Here is a 14,764-nt window from a genome sequence, read left to right as displayed (position 1 = left end):
CTGTGGGCCACCCGTAGGCCTCCCAAGCTCCTCCCAGATGGGGGCAACAGACCCTGGAGTCAGACCCACCAAGCGCCCCACTCCAAGTGCCCCCAGAGTCCCAGGAACCCCTCCACCCAGCCACTGCGCCCTGCAGGAAGCAACCCACCGCCCCCTATTCCACTAAGTGATAGTGCTAATCAAAGGAGCCCAAAGAGATCGAACAGATGTGGATGCAGATGCTGTCTCAAGATTAATATGATCCAACAAAAGATCTCTATACTGATTGATACTGAGATTCTCCTTACTTTTCCAATTCATGAGGATAGTTTTCTTTGCGATACATAGTGCAGTGAAAACCATGTAAACTATTTTATTCCCCAGAGGGCTTTCCTCAAAATTACCAAGCAAGCAAACTGATGGGGAAGGTGTAATTTTACAGCTCAAGCACTTTGATAAGTCCTTACATATCTGTGTCCAGAACCTCTGGACTGGTGTGCATAACCATAACGCATGAATATAATTATCAGTGCCTATGCAGTGTGGACAGATATTATATTGTGCCAGACCCATCTTGAATAATCTTTGTCCTGTGTAGTGTACTCTGTGAAGGATTTTGTATTGTATTAGTTGTAAGTTGGTGTTTCTAGTCAATTTGAAAGTTCTTAGACATATCTGAGCCCAGAAGTTTTGTTCAAAGCTGACTGATAGATCCTCTTCCCATTTCATAATAGGAAGAGATATTGAATCATCTATTATAGTCAGTGTAGTATGATTTAGACAGTAGTTTGGGGGGGGGTTTAAATCTAGGAACTCTAATATATTACTTGGAATTTGTAAACCGCCTTTAATATGCTTAAATTTTTTTCTAATTATAGATTTAAGTTGTTCATATTCCAAAAATGTATTTTTACTAATGCCATATTGCATATTTAGTTTGGAAAAATTGATGAACTCAGTTCCATCAAGTAAATGTTCCAGATATTCAATACCTGTATTCTTCCAGTATGTAAAGTTTATCATATTATTATTTTGTAGGATGTCAGGGTTGTTCCAGATGGGTGTACGACTGCATTGGATAAGTGATGACTTTGTCATTTTAAGAAACTCCCACCATGCTGTCAGAGTAGAGCTGATATTGATATTTTTAAAGCATGTATGCCGTTTTATATTTGAGCTAATAAACGGCAAATCTGAAATCATGATATTATTGCATATTTTCTGATCTATATCTATCCAGGGCTCATGTAAAGGATTATGCTTTATCCATTTAGTGATATATTGTAGTCTATTTGCCAAGTAGTACTTATGGAAGTTAGGCAGATCTAGTCCCCCTCTGTCTTTAGTTTTCTGTAGCGTCTTTTAGCTGATACTGGGCGGTTTATCTTTCCAAAGAAATTTAGTGTCAGGACTCAGCCAGCAGGGCCGTGCAGCTTGCTGCCGGCTCTGGGTTGACTGGTGGGCGGAGCCCACACACCTGCGGGCGGTTGAGCGGCATCGGGAAGCACTACTTAAACACCACGCAGACAGCGAGAGGATGCCAGAGTGTTACCGTCGTGGTATGCAGACAAGCCTTGGCCTCTCGTTCTCTGTGTTTCCCAGAGGAACTAATCACTCACCTCTGTGTCTCCCAGGTACCTCCTCGTGTCAGTTCTCTTCCTCCCGTGACCCTGTGAAGTCTCTCGTGGCAGGAGCTCCAAGCATCGTCATCTTCCGTCTGGTGTTGGTCTCTCCTGCAAACCTCCTGGTTCCTCCTGAGTCGGTTCCCCTCCCCTGGAACCCTGCCATCTCCGGAAAGTCACCTGGTTCCTTTCGCTGTCCCGGACATCTGGATTCCCCGGTGCTGCTCGGACCCGACCCCACCTTCGACCCACTGGCCTCCCGGACACCTGTGGGCCACCATCGTATGGCTAGCGCTGAGTCCTCACCGCTTCCTCCCCGGTCGGCCTTCCGTCCATCGAGTGGTAAGCTTGCGTCCAGCAGCAGATCCAGCTCAGTCAGACCAGTTCCCCTCCACGTTTCCCCAGCTAACCTCTGTCTCGTTCTTCCCTAGTGATCGACCCGGTTTCCTGCTCCCTGACCGTTACCTGATGCTGCCTCTGCTGAGGCAGAATCCTCCCGTTACCTGGTTCTTAAATAAAACCTTTAAACTTCACCTGTTTCTCCCGAGTGTGCTTCTGCATGTGGGCAAAATACATAAAGCCAACCATGACATTTAGAGATTGAAGAGTCTAGAGATTTAAACCAGTCAGATGATGGTTTATTGGGGATCATTGAAAATAAGTAATTAATTCTAGGTAAGACCATCATTTTAATCGAAGCTACCCTACCCATGAGTGAAATTGGAAGCGATTTCCATCTATCCAGGTCATCTTCTATCTTTTTTAAAAGTGGGATGTGATTAGATTTTACTAAATCCGCAAGTTTAGACGACACAGTGATACCCAAATATGTGATGTTTCCTGAGCGCAAATGTAAATCTAGGGGGTTTTGGAAAGAGCAATTAATTGGCAGTACCGTAGATTTAGACCAGTTTATAGAGTAATCAGAAACATTTGAGAAGGATTCTAGTAATCTAATTACTTGAGAAAGGGAAGAGTTTGAGTGCCGAAGATAGAGTAATACATCATCAGCATAAAGACTAATCTTATGCTCTATATTCATGCATTTTATACCTTTAATAACCTTTGTTTGTCTAATTGTTGCTGCTAGAGGTTCAATAAAAATGGCAAAAAGTGAGGGGGAAAGTGGGCATCCTTGCCTAGTGCCCCTCTGGAGACAAAAGCTGAAAGATGTTTGATTATTTGTCCTGACACAGGCTGTAGGAGAGCTGTATAAAATTTTTAACCAATTTATATAAAAATTGCCAAAACCAAATTTATGCAGAGTAGCGAATAAAAAATTCCAATTTACTCTATCAAATGCTTTTTCTGCATCTAAAGACATTATAATAGTTTTATTATTTGTACTGTAGGAATAATCTATTAAATTAAGTAATCTGCATGTATTTGTGAATGACTGCCTTCCTCTGATAAAGCCAGTTTGGTCTGGGTGGATTATGAAAGGAGTGACTTTATCTAATCGTTTTGCAAAAGCTTTACATATTATTTTAATATCCACGTTGATTAAGGATATGGGACGATAGCTGGTGGGCAACATAGGATCTTTGCCTGGCTTAAGCAGAAGACTGATGGTGGCAGAGTTCATATTAGCTGGAAATCTGCCATTTTCCTGAATTTCTTGCAACATTCTGTGAAATGTTGGTGCCAGAATACTCCATAACTCCTTATAAAACTCAGTAGGGAATCCATCTGGGCCTGGAGCCTTTTTATTGGGCATGCTTGTTAAAGCTTCCTGAACTTCAACTGTTGTCAGCGGTGAGTCCAGTGTCATTCTTTGGTTATCTGATAGTTTAGGAAGTGTAATTTTATCCAGAAACTGCTTGATGACATTGTCTGATGGATTTATCTGTGATGTGTATAAAGTTTTGTAGAAATCACGGAAGGTGTTATTTATACATTCTGGATCATGTAATGTATTCCCATTGGAATCTGTAACTGCAAATATAGTGGTTTTCTCTTTATTTATTTTTAACTGATTAGCTAAGAAGCTTCCTGACTTATTGCCATGTTCAAAGTTTTCTAATCGAAGTTTTTCTATTAGAAATTTGTTTTGCTTTTCAATATACTGGTTTAATTCCAGTTTTATTTTACAGATTTTACCCAACTTTCCCTCTTTCAGGGAAGTTTCTAGTAACTTAGGTTTTTCTTCTAATTCCTGAATCTTCTTGTTTTCCAACTTCTTTTTGTGAGATGAGAATGAAATTATTTTGCCTCTCATCACTGCTTTCCCTGCTTCCCAAAGTATAGATGCTGAAGTGCCTGGCAGATCATTGTGTTCTAAGTATGAAGCCCACTCAAAATTTATTAAAATCTTCATCTTTAAGCAGCGATGTATTAAATCTCCAGCTCTTGTTTTGTGGGGTTATTTTTTATTTGTTAGGGTTAAAGTAACAGGAGCATGATCACTAATAGCGATAGGATGAATTACAGCATCTGAAACGTCCGACAGCAGCGAACTGCTGATTAAGAAATAGTCCAAACGAGAATACGAGTGGTGAACATTTGAAAAAAAAGTAGATTGCTTACTATTAGGATGAAGAGAATGCCATGCATCGCAAAGACCAAAATCACTCATGTATTGTTTGACTATATTTAATGACTGCCAACTATGCTGAGACCCTGTTGTATTCAGCCTGTCTATTTCCTCATTTAGACCAAAGTTGAGGTCACCCCCAATAATTAGAGAACAATCCCCGTGTTTTGAAAGTGCATGGAAGAGTTTGTGGAAGAATGAGGGTTCATCAACATTTGGACCATATACACTAACAATATATAACTTCTGGTTATGAATAGATATTTTAATTATTATGAATCTACCTTCGGGATCAATAATTTTGTCTAATATTTTAAAACTAACGTTTTTGTGGATTAAAATTGCTACTCCTCTCTGTCTAGAGTTATAGCAGGCAGCAAACACATTGGGGAACTCAGGTGAGTTAAGATCACTTACAGTTGTATCTGATTTATGGGTTTCTTGCAATAAGACAACATCTGCCTTTAATCTTGTAAGCTGGTTAGAGATCTTTAGCTGTTTTTCCCTGGTGCCTGCTCCATGCACATTCCATGACACAAACTTTACATTCATCATAGGTGAAAGTGAGAAGTTGAAAAGTGCATGTCCTCAGAAGAATTGTTATACAAAGACCCAGGTAGCATCATCTGACGTGCTTGTGATTTCCTGGTCAGCAGGAAAGGAGCAGATGAATAATATAAAGAAAGACAGAGAATTAAGAAAGTGCAAAGAGTGAGAAAAGATGAAAGAGAAATAACCATCACCCATGCCTCGTGTACCCAACTGTGACTAACAACCATACCGTGCCAACGTGCTCTTGAGCTGTGCGTTTATTATTTTTTTATCCGAACACATTTTTTTTTTTTTTTTTTTTTCCCCAAGCGTGACAAGCTATAAATCCACCCTTTGTGCATCTAATAAAGCCAAGGAGTGATCTTCTGATCCCTGAACAACTGACCATTGATATAAAGTTTGTCAACTGCAACGTTAGCTCTGACGCCATCATTAATGTATTTTTTCCTGATTGGAAATAACACTCGCCTACGGTCTAGGATTTCCTTAGGAAACTGGTCATTGACACTGAAATCCGTCCCTCTCAATTCGCGGCCATTGCTTTTAACAAACACTTTTTGTTTATAATGCTCAAATTTGGCTACAATCGGACGAGGGCGGATTTTATCGGGTTTCTTACCTCCGAGCCGGTGAACGCGATGAAAGGTGATGTTTTTTACCTGATCCGCCGGTATTTTCAGCTTCTGCTGGAGAAACTCACGTATAGCAAACTCAGGGTCCTCTTCTTGGCGCTCCGGGATGCCTGCAAAGACGAGGTTGTCTCTCATACTTCGCGACTGTATGTCCAGAATGGATTCTTTCATCTTCTTATTTTCGCCGGTCAGCCGCGTCAACCCCTCGGTGAGCTCCGTGACTTTCCCCCTCAGCGCGACATTTTCCGCGGCAACAGAAGCTAGCTGGGCTTGGCTAAATTCGACCGCTTCCCTCAAAGCCTGGAACTCTTTGTGGAGCACCTCTACCAAGGCGAGGCGAGCGTCCAGGCTGGTAAGCTTTTTGTCGATGGATTCCAGGACGTCGCTGTAGCTCCTGTCGGGAGACAAAGTGGAAGTTGAGGCACCAGTAGAGCTAGACCGGGTTCGTTTGAGTGAAGGTGTGTTTGTGGCTGCGGGACTTTTTTTCTTCCCCATCACGATGTTGTCAAAACACTCGTCCAGGTATCTCTCCAGGCTCATCAAGGTCTCTTCTTTCAGTTTGTTCCCTCGTGAAAATGAGACAATTGTTAATGTTTAAACTTTACTTTGTTTAATTTTCAGTTATTGGTTATTACTTACCTGAGTGGATTTAATTTTGAACTACATGTATGCCGCCATTTTACTTACGCACAGCTCACAGCTCTCGCGAGATCTCAGCCGCTCATCTCTTCTCTCCGCCTATATATCTATATCTTTAAAATGATAGCGGCACAAACGAAAATTTTTGCTGCACAAACCAGCACAAACGTAGCACAAACATTTGGCACCAATTTTGTCTGATTTGAAGAGGGTGGGAGGGCCAACTTCACTCAGGTGCGGTCAGGTATTAGTAGAGACGCGAGAACGAAGGCTGGACAGAAGCAGGGCAGATAGGCGGCGGCCAGACAGTTGGGTGCGATTACTTTCCATCTATATGATCTCTGCTCTGTTTATTAATAAAAGTGCTGGAACTTCATCACTTCACTGTTTCCTTTTTCAATAACTCTTGGAGGTCAGTTATTGTTTGATTCCTAATTACATTACTGAAAAGTGCTATATAAATAAACTTACCTTACTTAATATCGTAAAATACAGCTTTCTCTTTTTACAGCTTCTTGATACTGCCTATTTTTTTTATCTTAGCACTTTTTCCCCAACGCATTTGCATTTAACTCAAGCTTCCTGTTTCTGGCTTTTTAATTTTGTCTCTGTACAGCTGGCCCGTACCATCACAATCATCGGAGCCCCACTTCCTTCTGTTTTGAAAGCCCACCAATACCTTCTTGTCCTCTTTGCTGTCCGCTCGAACACAGAGCCTGTCTGATGTGAATTTCATCATTTACACCCACCCACCAGGGTCAGAAAGTAGAGAACATTACCTAAATTATCAAGTCCCTATACTGGCTCCTTGTATCTCATAGAATAGATTTTAAAATAGTTAGTTTACAAATTACTGAATTGCTAAGCACCAAAATACAGTATCAACCTTTCAAGACCACTCTGGCTAAGGTCTACTCAGCATACCCAGAACCAGAACAAAATAATGGAGGAACAAGTTTTTATGCTCAATTGATCTGGAACAAACTTCTACAAGGTTGTAAAAGTGCTGGAACCCTGAGTTATTTTAAATCAAGATTAAAAATAAATTTGATTAGAGTAGCCTTTGACTGATCTATGTAAGGTATGGAGCTAACAGGTTGAGCTACCCACAAGTTATTATTACACCAAATATTAAAAGCTCCAGGATGTCTCCTAGCATTAGCGATGTTTCACCACTAGGTGGTGTTTGAGCACTCTCTGTAGACCAAAACAAGATGTGTGAGAAGCCATATCTTTCTTGACCTCCACCCCGTAATGCATGCTGAACTGGGAATCTGATATTCAAGCCAGACACAGAGTTATGTTTAAAAAGATTTATTGAAAGGAATAAATAGTGGCAGATGAGGGGGGAAAGTGGAACCGGACTTGATGGATGTGTAGTGGCTGACGAGGCAGGCAGGCAGAAGCAGACTTGGACAAGGGCTGCAGGTTAATCCAGACTCGAACAGGAACTGTATGTAGAACCAGACTTGATCGGGAACTCACAGATTGACCAGAAGCTGTAAACAGGACCTGACTTGAAGCCACTGATGTGTTTCCAGTGTGACCAGAGCAAATAACAGAATCAAGAAACAAGCACTGGTAAGCAAACTAGTATGGGCTGGCCAAGGACTGGCTCCAGGGAGGACACAGGAATAAAAAAGGGAAGGTATTGGAGAAAACAACACAAGACGAGACGTTCTTGTAGTGAATGGAAGAATGAGGCAGGTATACATGAGCAGGGGAACAGGTAAGCAGAGAAGAGACTAATTGATTGGAGCAGGTGGAGCTGATCAGGTGTAGAGTGGTGGTTGGTATATGACTAAGCTGATTGGGTGGTGGCCGACAAAAACAAGCAAAACCCTAAATCATGACAGTACCCCGTCCTCAAGGGCAGATTCTAGATTCCCTAGAAGAATTGTCTCTCAAAAGAAGTCCAAAAATAAAAAGTAACCAGACAGGGCAGGCGGAGGGGGCTTCGGTAGGAGAGCAAAAGTCCAAACAAAAAAACACCAAAAAAGGGTGAACTAATAGTCTCTGGTGGACCGCCTGGAGACCTTCTCCCACACATGGCAAGATCTCTGGGGGCCTTCCCCGGCACAGCAGAGTCTCTGGAAGTCTTCCCTGGTAGAACTCGATAGAGTGAGAAAAATAGATCCTGATCAAGCCTTCCTATATGGAAAAGATATAGATAAATCTTGTAAGGTTTCTATCTGTATTGTCTGAAACTTGTATGTAATGCATATGAGAGTGAAACCAGATATAAAATCTATAGAAAAATTGTATAAAAGGGAAATTATATGATTTGGGTACTTCTAAGAACAATATATGACAGTAACTCCGCATTCAATATCCTTATAAGAAAAATTGAGTATCAAATTTATATAAGTCAGACAAACATAAGTGATGCTAAGCTATTGTAAGTAACATAGAAAACACTTACAGAATTTACTTTTGTTGACACAACTATAAGAGATTAAACTAAGAATCAATATAATACAACAATAAAATTAAGGAAAGATCACAAATTCACTAAAAGATGAAAAAAATAATAATAATGGACAGTTGAAATATTTCTAAGTTTAGCATTTTTGCATATAGCCATGCATCATATTCCTATTATTATTCTATGAACATAACCTTTCTCCTGAAAGGTAATGTTAGTTGACATTTAAAGAACTAATATACCCCAATAAATATGGAAAATGATTAAATAAACATAGAATATTTTCAAAATCCTTCTGAAATGTATTGAAAATAAATAAAAGTAGAAATAAATATTTGTAGAAATTGTTTTTAATTTTGCACAAAATCAGCAGATAACAAGTTGCACATTAAAATGTAGAAAAAGACACTAAGATTTTTGTCCTTACATGACCCAAATTCATTATGACAGTGCTTTAAGAATTTTTTAACCACCACATCACTATTCTTTTTGCAACGACACTGAAATACATAATGTTGATAATACGCATAATATTGCAAAATGTTTCAAATGTTAGACAAACATTTATTTCTCAGCACAGCAAAGCAAAATCAATAACTCCAACTGCAGTTAAGATTTAATCATTTACAGTAATATGTGTTCAATAGCTGACATACAATCAAGCTGGACTGTGGACACTGTATGTACATACAGGGTTTAACTATCTCTGTGACATTTATAGCTTTGTAAAAGCCAGTGGGAAAGTGAACAGTTGACATATAGCTCAGTTCAGTTCGGATAAGAGAACCTCTGGCTAACTTCTGCACTGTGCAATTACCATATCTTCCAATGGCATATAGACACTGATCACCCATGTCAACAAAGTGGGAAACGGCAAAAATACTTCCATCCTTTAACAGCACAACAGAGTTGTTTCTTTGTTTTGTTTTGGTGTAGGAATGACCACTAACAACTTCTCCATTTACAGCAATTCTCTTGTAGTAACTGACCACAGAGTTTGGGAAAACCTCTCTGACTGTGTGGAGAGCCACTTGGTCACTCTGAGATATCAATCTTACATTTGGTGGACCAAGGGCAGTCACCTCAGTAAACTTTTTATACTTCTTGCCATGCTGGTTACCTTGTCTCATTTCATTGCAGAAGTCTTTAACTTCTGCAGGTGCATCTGTTAAGAACTGCTTTGCTAAACGGGGGAAAGCACAAGACAATGCCACTCGTTTGCATATTTGTTGTGGTACAGCTTGACTACTTTTTATTTGTTTCAAGAGGTACCCATTGAAATTTTCAAACATAAAGGCTGAGTGAGCCCATAATGGACCCCACTGCACAACACTTTTACTCAAATGTACCAGTGAATGAACATTAAATGTCATATGCTCTTTCCCATAGAGTGACTGTACACCTCCAACAAAGTACAGTAATACATCATGTGCATGGTTTATTGTTTCAATATTTAATTCAGTACCTAAGAGAATGCTTATGCCCTCTACCATTAATGCCCAGTGAGAGTGATACTTCTGTGGAAGTATCTTTTTCAGAACTGGCAAGCTATAGTACAAAAGCCAATGCTGCCACTCATGCGCTTTCCAGAATTTACGTTCTGTTAAGGATCTTGGAACTCTAGCAACAACACCTGGAGGTTTAATAGACAAGAGGTGTTTGTCTATGCGGGCTGTTTCTGCACCAATATACCATGGTTCAGAAACATTTTTAGAATCTATCCATAGAGCAGCCATGTATCTGCACACACCCAGCAGCACGCAGTGCATGTAGTCAGGGACCATCCCATTGATTAGATCAAACAATCGTAAATCTGCTAGAGGAGATGAACCCTTTATGCCCAATATAGTCTTCTGTTCTATTTCAGCTATTTTTCCTATTTCTACTGTGGTTTTATGATTTTTATCACTTGGCTTTTCATCAGGACATGCGTAAACCCTTGTATTTCCTTTCCCTTCTTATTTGCATTCCAGGGTGAAGGCAAGCTCCACAGCCAAACTCACCATTGAACTGCTTAAAGTTCTGTAGCAGTGGCCTTGCTACTGCATCACACACACAACACAAAGTGTGCACTTTTATGTGTCTCAATGACTGGTCACGAGGATCCTGCCACTCAAAACCAGCTTGAGAAAGATTTGTACACTCCTCAACAAATGGTTTAAAGAAGCAAGCCATGTCTGGCTTCTTGGATCCAAACCATAAGGCACATAAAAGTACATGTTTATCTCTACTTTCAGGTGGTATCTCATTAACACAACACAATATTGGCCAGATGCTAAATTTGGAGGACTGAAAAACTGGTACACCATCAGAATTGAATGTGAGCGATAGAAAATCCTCTTTGCTGTTAGACTTTAAGGTCTGATACAAGCTGCCATCACATATGTCCTTTATGACATGCCTCCCACTGGCATCTGCACGAAAACATAAATCATGCATACCATGGTTCTCTAGAATATCTTTCAGCTGATCCTTTAATGGTATACTAATAAAAAATGGCCTTCCTCTAAACTGGCTTGCACTGTAGTGGATAAGGAACATGGCACACATGTGAGCATTTCCTCTGGAGTCTGTGAAGAACCAGTGTACTTAGTACAGACTTTACAGTAATGATGTTGCTCAAACTGCTTAGTAATATCAGCAAATGGTTTCTCCAGAAAATACTTGCTTCTTGGAACTGCAGTGGTCCCAGCAGAATGCAACTTCAGCAGTTTCAGAAGGTCCTCCATTAATACTCCTGTAGTGTTGTGCCTCAGTGCAAACGAAAGAATCGAGATGATGCTTTGCTCTTCTGTTAGTCCGTGGGAGGAGTGGACATCACATTTTTCTTGAGGACAATTCTCCTAAATGGGTGAAAAAGCACTGTGTTACAACTGAGCATTTCACTTCACATTTTGATTTAATTGTTTTTTTCCACATAAACTAAGTATTAGGTCAGTAAAACTCACATTGCAATAACTTTTTTGTTTTTACCTTATGTTACAACACATACACAACATAACTTCACTGAATGTAAGCAGAGAATTTTGAGACAGTTCAAGAGATGTTTATAAAATGTAAACAGCTCTGTAAAACATTTAAAGCTACCAATCCTAATCAAGGATGAAAACAAAAGGCAATAAAAAATGTATGTACATTCACTAGAGTTCCCTCCCAGGATTTTAGATTATCCTGCAGTCCTCCTTCCCTCTACCACTTACTGTTGTTCATATCAAGCAATCTGCAAGTTACTCTACACAACTGATTTTACCTCTAGTTGAATAAAGATCCAGTGTAAAAGATGTTACCGTGTAATTTTTAATATTTTGATCATTCATATCATAGTGCACTGAAAAATATAATCAATTCTTAATATATTTTAATAATACACTTCCTATAGCCTATGTAGACTACTTTTAAGAAGTGAAAAATACAAACAACATTAGATAAAGTTGGCCAGACCACAGCTTCACAAATGTGATGTCATCTTTAAGCTGTGATTGTCTCTCCAAGAAACTTCAGTATTTAGCAGAGTGGCGTGTATAGAATGAAAGATATGAGCATAAAATGAATGTGTACTTGTAGAACAGTGTACAAAAATGCATTGCTGTCTCAGGAGATATTAAAGCAACATTTTGGGCTCCAATGATTAATGAATCAATCCTACAATGTAATTAACCTTAAATCTCACCTGTACCACTGTAGAAGATTCTGCTCTTTGATCTTGTCTTTGTGTAGCACTAGCATCTTCATTGTTGTCCTGAGAAGGATACAAATAAACCACTTGTTACAGGGAAAGACTGATGGAAGGGGAACTGATTATTTGACATTGAAGTTTTGTCTTACCTCTGTACTTGCAAGTACTGTCTGACTGTAGTCTTCCTCACTTTCCTAAGAATAACATGAAAGAACAGACAAGTTACTGCAATTTAAGAATGATAAACACATGAAAAGTTTTGTCTGAAGTTTTGCCTCACCTGTGCCACTTTGAGAGGTCCTGCAATCAGCTCACTTCTTCGGGTGGCATCTTCACTATCCTGAGAGGAACATGAATCAATTAGTGAATAGATAAATTAATTACAGATGTAACAGATATTTTCAATTCAATTCAATTTTATTTATATAGCGCCAAATCATTAAACATGTCATCTCAAGGCACTTTACAAAGTCAAGTTCAATCATATTATACAGATTGGGTCAGATTATACAGATTGGTCAAAAATGTCCTATATAAGGAAACCAGTTGATTGCATCAAAGTCCCGACAAGCAGCATTCACTCCTGGGGAAGCGTAGAGCCACAGGAAGAGTCATCTGCATTGTACATGGCTTTGCTGCAATCCCTCATACTGAGCAAGCATGAAGCGACAGTGGGAAGAAAAACCACCCATTAACGGGAAGGAAAAACCTCCGGCAGAACCGGGCTCAGTATGAACGGTCATCTGCCTCGACCGACTGGGGTTACAGAAGACAGAACAGAGACACAACAAGAGAAACAAAAAAGCACAGAAGCACACATTGATCTAGTAATCTGTTCTACATTAGATGGTGGTAGTGGGTGAGCCGTCTTTTCTGGATGATGTCACAGTTAACAGAACGCCAGACCAGGTGTACCTACTATGAAGAGAAAAGAGAGAGAACAGAAAGTTAAAGCAGAAATGACAACACATAATGCATAATTGAAGAACAGTAGAACTCAATAGAGTGAGAAAATTAGATCCTGATATACTCCAGTAGCCTAAGCCTATAGCAGTAAAACTATAAAGGTAGCTGAGAGTAACATGAGCCACTAGTTATAATTTTTGTCAAAAAGAAAAGTTTTAAGCCTAGTCTTAAAAGTAGACAGGGTGTCTGCCTCACGGACCAAAACTGGGAGTTGGTTCCACAGGAGAGGAGCCTGATAGCTAAAGGATCTGCCTCCCATTCTACTTTTAGAGACTCTAGGAACCACCAGCAGACCTGCAGTCTGAGAGCGAAGTGCTCTGTTAGGAACATACGGGGTAATCAGAGCTCTGATATATGATTGAGTTTGATTATTAAGGGCTTTATACGTTAGAAGAAGAATTTTAAATTCTATTCTTGATTTAACAGGAAGCCAATGAAGGGAAGCTAAAATTGGAGAAATATGATCCCTCTTGTTGATTTTCATCAGAACTCTTGCTGCAGCATTTTGGATCAGCTGAAGGCTTTGAACTGCATTTTGTGGACTTCCTGATAGTAAAGAATTACAATAGTCCAGCCTTGAAGTAACAAATGCATGGACCAGTTTTTCAGCATCACTCCTGGACAGAATGTTTCTAATTTTGGCGATATTCCGGAGGTGAAAAAAGGAAACTCTGGAAACCTGTTTAATATGGGATTTAAATGACATGTCTTGGTCAAAAATAACACCAAGATTTTTTACTTTATTACCAGAGGCCAGGTTAATGCCACCCAGATTAAGTGATTGGTTAAGAAGTTTATTTTTTGAGGACTCTGGCCCAAAGATTACAACTTCGGTCTTGTCAGAATTTAGATGCAGGAAATTTAAAGTCATCCAGCTTTTGATGTCATCAAGACATGACTGCAGTCGAAGTAATTGATTGGATTCATCAGGATTTATGGATAAATATAGCTGAGTATCATCAGCATAACAGTGGAAATTAATCCCATGCTGTCTGATAATTTTGCCAATCGGAAGCATATATATAGTAAATAGAATTGGTCCAAGGACTGAACCCTGTGGTACTGCACAAGTGACCCTAGAGTTTGAGGAAGATTTATTATTAACATGAACAAATTGGAATCTGTCTGACAGATAAGATTTAAACCAGCCTAATGCTTTCCCCTTAATCCCTACAGTATGTTCAAGTCATACTAGATATGATCTAATACGAGCACTGGGATTGACTTTGACAATTCACACAGTGCAGAAGAGACTTCGTATGCAGTGCACATGCAACGAGAATGAAAGTAAAACTGCCGAATCTCCTCATTGTCAAAGACAAAGAGAATTTCTCTTTTGGAAGGGCGGGGGGGTCTTACCCTTGGACCTGTGAGACGAGTTTCTGCTCTCAGTTCTCTCTGGGTATAATCTTTGTCACCTTCCTTTAAATCATACAAATAACTCGTTTCAGACTTCACACAGCTAAGACATGAAGGACAAATGAGTAAATTGCACTCACGTGTTGTTGCGTAATGTGCTCCCCAATGTCAGTGAAAGCTTGGTTGATTTTTGAGCAGCAAGTTACAGTTACTTTCAAAAAAGTGTCAACAATAGCTAATATTAGCTACATAAAACACCAGTGCGCATAAAGTCATTTTTGGTTAAATATAAAAAGGACATATTTACTCAGAGTCTGTCTCTCATTTGTTTTGGTCCTGTGAACACACCAGGTGTTTTTGGCAAGGTATCTGTCGCTTCAT

At 39.6% G+C, this 14,764-nt stretch overlaps 1 protein-coding gene across 1 annotated transcript; it reads right to left on the bottom strand.

Moving 5' to 3' along the window:
- Nucleotides 1-10,856: 10,856 nt before the first annotated feature.
- Nucleotides 10,857-14,764, bottom strand: LOC118566101. The gene is made up of 6 exons (XM_036147152.1): nt 14,732-14,764; nt 14,384-14,446; nt 12,339-12,398; nt 12,208-12,252; nt 12,053-12,121; nt 10,857-11,225 (listed from the first exon to the last, which is right to left on the bottom strand). Exons 1-6 carry the CDS (start codon nt 14,762-14,764, stop codon nt 10,857-10,859), a joined length of 639 nt encoding a protein of 212 aa, XP_036003045.1.

The sequence above is a fragment of the Fundulus heteroclitus genome, chromosome 15 (genome assembly GCF_011125445.2).
Source record: "Fundulus heteroclitus isolate FHET01 chromosome 15, MU-UCD_Fhet_4.1, whole genome shotgun sequence".
Lineage (NCBI taxonomy): Eukaryota > Metazoa > Chordata > Actinopteri > Cyprinodontiformes > Fundulidae > Fundulus > Fundulus heteroclitus.
The sequence above is the reverse complement of the archived record's forward strand: the minus strand, read 5'-3'. Positions and strand labels throughout refer to the sequence as shown.

What these genes read in the sequence shown, in the direction of transcription:
- LOC118566101 (XM_036147152.1), bottom strand. Translation starts at nt 14,764, where the DNA reads ATGAAGCGACAGATACCTTGCCAAAAACACCTG. An exon ending in CTCGTCTCACAGGTCCAAGG is followed by an intron (nt 12,399 to 14,383) that starts GTAAGACCCCCC and finishes TGTTCCTCTCAG; the next exon opens with GATAGTGAAGATGCCACCCG. An exon ending in CAGTACTTGCAAGTACAGAG is followed by an intron (nt 12,122 to 12,207) that starts GTAAGACAAAAC and finishes TATCCTTCTCAG; the next exon opens with GACAACAATGAAGATGCTAG.